This window comes from Sparus aurata, chromosome 16, assembly GCF_900880675.1.
Source record: "Sparus aurata chromosome 16, fSpaAur1.1, whole genome shotgun sequence".
Classification (NCBI taxonomy): Eukaryota; Metazoa; Chordata; class Actinopteri; order Spariformes; family Sparidae; genus Sparus; species Sparus aurata.
The window spans coordinates 19,770,305-19,777,200 of NC_044202.1; the positions used below are offsets into that span (position 1 = coordinate 19,770,305).

At 41.4% G+C, this 6,896-nt stretch overlaps 1 protein-coding gene across 8 annotated transcripts in view; it reads left to right on the plus strand.

Annotated features, from left to right (window-relative positions):
• LOC115597732 (apoptosis-stimulating of p53 protein 1-like) overlaps positions 1-6,896 on the plus strand; it is a 49,021-nt gene that overhangs the window by 21,650 nt on the left and 20,475 nt on the right. The window contains exon 1 of one of the 8 annotated variants that reach the window (XM_030443964.1): positions 4,531-4,836. The exons of the other annotated variants lie outside the window; for them this stretch is intronic. Coding sequence (XP_030299824.1) covers positions 4,735-4,836 — 102 coding nt within the window. The 5' untranslated portion in view covers positions 4,531-4,734. Of the gene's footprint in view, positions 1-4,530; positions 4,837-6,896 lie in introns of those variants that run through there. 8 annotated transcript variants of the gene reach the window in all.

Genomic DNA, 6,896 nt, shown 5'->3' on the forward strand with positions numbered 1-6,896 from the left:
AGCCATGTTGCTAATTGGAGCCGACAGATCTGGTAAAAGAAATGTGCCACACACAAATCTACCTCTTAAAAGTAATTACCGTAAATTCCGGACTATAAGCCACTACTTTTTTCCCACGCTTTGAACCCTGCGGCCTATGATATGATGCGGCTAATCTATAGATTTTTACGGGCTAACGGCCTCCAGGGGGCACTCTAGCAGGAAGCGCAAGAGCGAGACAGACAAGTGGAAGAGATAATGCACCGAGGAAGATGCTAGTTTGTGTTTTGAACAGTCATTTTGCGCATCATGCACACACCCTAATCATGGAAAACACACGAAGAAATGCATATGATGCAGCTTTTAAGCTAAAGGCAATCGATCTGGCTGTCAAAGAAGGAAATAGAGCTGCTGCACGTAAGCTTGAGTGCCGCTGGAGACGGCAGCGTGAAGAACTGACTCAATGCAAAAAGACGACAAAAGCTTTCAGAGGTAATTAAAGCAGATGGCCCGAACTTGAAAACGTTCTTGAAGACTGGGTGAACACACAGAGAGCAGACGTGGGGTGCGGCCTATATATGTAGAGTTTTTTTTTAACTTGAAAATGAGGTGGTGTGGCTTATATTCAGGTGCGTTCTATAGTCCAGAATTTACATTATACTGGTTTCCAGTCATTTGTTTGTAACTGGGACACCTGTCTACCACTTAACCATTGTCAGTAGCCTATATCTGCTGAACCAGTCTGTTAGCATTGTGAAAGAATAAGTACGGTGATGTTAGCATTTTGCTCATCTGACCCTCACAGCACTTTTAGCATGACTGTGGACTTCTAGTCTTGTTTTACAGTTTCCTTCCTAATGCAACAAAATGTAACCTCCTGAAGTAAGATAGTTGATTGCTGAGTCTCAAGTCATCAAATACTGACACTCTGGGTTGCTGTCTAACCCGAGCTGCTAGCTGACCTGGGAAATCTGACAAACAATTAAATTCTCCAGGACGTTAGATTTTGTACTATACAAGTGGTAATCTAAAAAATGTGGGAGAAAAAGGGCAAGGTGGAGTGATCACTGATGATATGTAGTGTTTTGGATAAGTGCATACTGTATCTTTACTGTGGTTTTACGAAAAGCTAAGACTGGTGTTTTGCACATTGTGAAGAGGAGCTGTGTTTTCCTCTGTCCTGTGTGGGCTGGTTCAGTAAACAGCAGTCCTATCACAACATTTCCTCGTTCACCTCCCCAAGACAGCGTCCTTTTAGCCTCACCCCTCTCCTCAGACCGACCACGGGGTCCGTCACACATCTCGAGTTAACACAGTCTGTTGAGCCAACCCAAGCTGTGTGTGCGAGCACTGCTGAGGGATATATTAAGAAGTCAGGTGTGTCTGTTTGTGTGCTCTTGACAAAAGACACATGTCAGGGGTTGTGTTGACACGGATCAAGATTAATATTTTCACTGTATATCATCACCAGAAATGCCTCTGAGGGTTATACGATAGTCTGGGTTCAGGGACATCGGCAGACTTCAATCACTCGATGTTAATATTACATTCTGTAGTCGTAGGAAAGTCCCCGCTCGGATGAAATCTGGGTGTTCAGTATTCCCGTACTTAATCCAGCGGGGCGAGCTTTTTTTTTTGCTGCTAAATTCTGCTTAAGGTGTTTAGCCCAAGGAAAGTGTCAGGACAGATGGATGTTGACGGACGAGCTGTCTGCGGTAAGGTTCAAAGATGTGACCTTTCAGTCACAGGACAGCCAGGCTATGCTGGTGTGAGAATGTTTGTCGCCAGAGCGGCTTTGATAACACAGGTTTCAACCATTTGGTCCAGCCGGGTCTGCAGGAATGTCTGAAGGCTGTTATTGTAGATTAGGAGGAATATTTTTCCTGGAGGCATACGGCAGATGGGAAGGGGATGGGTTTCATTACTGATGGGACCTATGATCAGAACAACATGTCTGTGTGTGTGTGTGCAAGAACACGTATGTGTGCATAACTTTGAGAACATACACACTGTTGGGAAACACAATACTCGCACACTGAGGAGGTCAAATAACCCATGTGCTTCAGATTATAACCGTGATTGAACATAATGTGAAACTGTGAGCGGCAGCAGACAGTTGTGGTCAGCGTTATAATGTGATTGTTCTGAAGGTTTTCTTGTTAGCAAATGGCTATAACTATTTGCAGATGTAGCAAAATAGTATCATGGTAGTTGGTCAGACTTACACAAAATTTAACGTACAGGATTTTTGTACATGGAGACTGATTTTACATTTTTTCACACTCTCAGCAAGTGTATCTTTGGTGCCTACACCGAGTTTCTTTGACGGATTGAAGCACCACGTTTGTGAATTTTGTATGCACTGCAGGGAGGCAGTGTGGGTGGATGGTGTACAAAAAAAATGAGCAGAGGAGGTTTTTTTTTTTTTATGCACCTCAAGAAAAAAGTGGAAATGTTGAGAATAATGTTGAAATATAATTTTTGTGAATAAAGTTGAAATTTCGAGAATAAAGTCAACTCTTCTGGTCCCTCAAATCCAGTGAGTGGGAGCGACAGAGCATCCGGTCTCCGCCATTACTACATCCTTTCAATTTCAGCTTGCACGAATGCGGCCACCTCTTCCATGGTTGTGTAGTTTTTCCTTCTGGACAGACAACGTTTTCGGCACAATCTCTTCAAAGTCCTAATACTGACAACTGCACTGTGTTTGTGAGCTAAAAGAGAAATCATTTCTTTGTTACTAAAGCTGATTCGGAAGTACAGTTTCATCAGCAAGGCATTTTGTTGAGGCAGTCATATGTGCTGTTTGACGTAGTCTCAATAGGTCGACTTTAATTCTTGTACTGTCAACTCTACTCTCAACATCTAGACTTTATCCTCGATGTTTCAACATTTTTCTTGACGTGCATAATGAAAAAAAAACTTCCTCCTGACATTTTTGTCAATTTGTAACACATTTAACATGACAGAATTTAAGGTGACGTAATTTAACGTGATCTAACTTAACTTGACTTCAACTGAAATCATTCTATCCCCAAACTTTTCCTACAACTAACCAAGTAGTTTTGTTGCAGATTCATAACACTAACACAAGCCTCCAAATTGAATGAAAAAGGAGACCAATTGGGTGGAAACCATCAAATCTGGCAAAACTCAGTTCTAACAATCTCAAGAGTGTTCACGTGTCTCTGTTCAGCTCTTTAGCATACATGTCATAGAAGTCATACGTTTCAAGTTAAGACTTTGATCCGTGATATCTGTGATCTGTGACAGGTTAACATTCTTTTGTAAAGTGTTTTTCCTCATTTTTGTTCTAGATGCAAATAATCCTCCAGTTTCTGCAAAATCTGAATATTGTCACATTAAAAGCAGGTGTGTGGTCTAAAAGCTATATTAAGGGCCTGAAAAGAGGTTGAAGGGAACTTGAGAACTTCAAGTTCAAACATATCAGCTTCGGCCTTAAAAACCCTGTGAATAGCACTGAAAATGTATTCATATTTCAATTATACTACTAATAAATATATGTTTTATTTAATTATAAAAAAAACGCATACATTTTTAATCATACTGCATCTCGTGTCTGCACATTTCCAGCCAACACACAGATGACTGCACACAGCAGCACTGGCAGAAACTCAGCTTTCATTACTGAATGTGTGTGTGTGTGTGAGTGTGTGTGCGTACGTGCATGCGTGTGTGTGTCTTCATCCGAGTGAAACAGATGTGTGTCTCTTTTATATAGAAAATGTGTGACGCAGCAGTTAAGTCACGCATTGTGTGTGTGTGTGTGTGTGTGTTGCAGAGAGTAAAACAGAGAAAAAGAGGCGGACAGTGTGATGCAGCAGGAGTCAGCTGTGATTTCTTGTGTCTGTGTGTGTGTGCACGTTACATGTCGCGTGCGCGTGTGTCGCTGGACGCGTCTGGCAGGAATTTGTGCCCCGAGATCGCTGTGCACGCTGCCATTAATCTGCCAGCATCATCATTCCTCATAACACATTTGTGGAGTCGGAGACAAAGGTTGATTGAGAGCAGCTAGTGCCCGATCAGGCTCTGGTGCAGTGATTTCCCTTCTGAGGGAACCTGGGAGAAAGAAAGATGGGATGAGGGGGAGAGAGGGATAGAGAGAGAGGGATAGAGAGAGAGGGGGGGGGGATGTCGCTGCAGCAAAAAGCCAGCTGCAGAGGGATGATAATGATTGAGAGAAAGATGGGGATGAAGGGGATTAAGAAAGATGTAGATGTGTAAAAGAAGGAAGAACAAAAGGACGGAGGGAGATTTAGAAACAGATGAGAGGTGTAAGAAGAGAAGGGGGTATACAAAGATGGAAGGATAGAAGAAAAGAGGATAAGTGTAAAAAGCAGATGGAGGTGATGATCTATCTGTATTCACCAGTTTATGGGTTCGCATGTTTGTTTACTGTAGTAATTGAATGTAGTGTCACATTGGGCTGCACACGTCATATGAGAACACACCAATGCCAGAGAGAGTTTGTATATGAGAGAGAGCGAGAGAGATGGGAGGGTTGGGTGGAGGGAGGGAGGGAGCGTGGGCCGAGCAAGAGAGATAGAGAGAGAGAGAGATAGATTGAGGGAGAGAGTGTCGTAAATCAGAGCACATCACCGGGCGGACGAGAGGGAAAGTTGTGATAAGGAACGCTCTTGTGTCCCCCTCCCGAGCTTTTCTCTTCCAATCCGCGAGCATCGTCTTTCCAGCCGAAACCATAAAGGTCCGCTGTCTCTCTGAGGGGCTGTGAGGATGGAGTGGAATGAGGTGGATTTGGTGCAGGAATTCACTGTTGAAGGACAATGCAGCAAAATTAAAGTCCGCTCCTGCAGGATCACATGGGACAGCCTGCAGGTAAATACGGCACAGCGGGAAGCTGATAGAAAACGGCATGTTAATGTCAGCTGGGAGGCTCGGAGCAGCGCAGTCCGCAGAGTGTTTACAGAGGGAGCAGCAGAATACATGGCTATGCTGTTAAGTGTCGGGGGAAACTGTTAACTTTTTTTAATATCTGTAAGATGCTTGTTTTCGTAAAAAGGATGGGTATCGCAGTGCCAAGAGGATATACGTAAATGAGAGCTAATTGAAGGACAGCAGTGTAACATCACTGGTATCACTCTCTCTGCTGATAAGTGAAACCAACAGATGACAAGCTTTCACACGGAGGCTTTTAAACCAAGCAAGTCAGCAAGAAGGTTCAGATTAAGTGGAGGGTTCAACAAAATTCAGTTTATTCACCTTTTATAATTCATCTTTATAATGCAACATATGGAAGCAAAAGGTATCAGGATTTCAGTTTGGCAAACAACTTTTCATTTCTAGTATTGAAATGGAGTCATTACTTTTTTTTTACGCCTTTGTATATTAAGTGTTGAAATATTGTTACTACTTAGTATTTTTTTTACTGAAATTAGATACTACTGGATTAAACATTTTAGGATGCTTGGTTTGGAAAACCATCCATCTTAATTGATGTGGTCTAAATGTACATCAGGCATTGCAAATTTAGACAGAGAATTGTTTCCAGTTTAAATATTATTTAACTATTTTATTGTTTGATTTTATGCTTCAGACCTACAGATATCTTCCCAAGTTTTAGGGTGGGTCGGTTCATACAGTAAGACAAGAAATATTCAGGTATAATTCATTTTTACAATCTAGTAAATCATTTTCAAAATAGCTTATACATTTCAAATGTTCATTGCTTCCATACAGTCATACATCTACACATGCTTAAAGTGTATTGCATCATCATATCAATACATTGTGTGATGAAAGATGCTTGAAAGATCAAGGACTCAACATCGACCGAGTGAATTCTCTGGAAACAGATTTACATTTTTGAAGGTTGTGGTTACCTTATAATGACAAATGTCAGGTGGTCTTGTTTTTACTTATCTGGCTGTTAACCACCGCTTCACTTCTCACAAATCTTATAATCATACTGGCACTGTCTGGTCTCCTTTGATTTGACAGCAATGGAGTGCATTAGCAGGAGATCAGTTTGTATCTGCAGACTCTCCGTAATGCACATCAAAATATGGATCTGCAGAATCCCACAAGTCAGCGGTTTGCTAATGACATGTGGCACCACTGACTGGAAAATCAGTGTTAAGTGCACAATGTCATCGCCTAAAAGATGATGTAGTCTGAATTATGCTGGAATACTGTTTTTTTTTTAAGAATTATGCAAGTCAGCCTGAAGGCAGTGATGAAGCACAGGGTGGCTATCAGACTTATTATTCACTGGAACAGATATTTAGCTTATAGTGCCAGAGTTAGAGCTTCTATTCTCTGAGTCACTATATGGATGGTTGTTTTAATTTATTTCACTGATTTCATATCAAAGAATTGCCATAACCCTTTGGGGAGCTGTTCAGTGTAATGGGGTTTCATCAGCTCCTCCCTCGCTGGTTTGAAGATTTTTATTTTAACATTTAACTAAAGTTGACTGCAGCCTGCACTCCCTAGTCATTTTCAGACCATTTATCACTCATCTCTGGCTGGAATTGAGTTTTTAGGGAAGTCCCTGTGATGTTTTTCATGTTTTTAAACCTCACAGCCTAGACTTTTCAGATCTCAGTGATTACCCACCTGCTCAATAGACAATTAGTCACATACCAAGTTCAGAAAGATGTTAATGAACCTAAGCACATTTTTTTCATAGGGAGTGGCTTTGGACATTTTTTTTAATGACAACGTTTTTTTCCAAATGTATTTATTCATTCCACAACATACTTAATTATGGTGTATTAGTGGGTTGTCAGTGGACTCTGAGGACATCTCAAAATGTGCACTAATAAAAGATGGTTTTATCTTTTCTGTTAATCTGCGTGAAGTGACCCACCACCACTTCACAGTCAATTGTCGAGTGTCAGTCAGTAAAGACACAAATAGGGACAGGAACTTTTTCC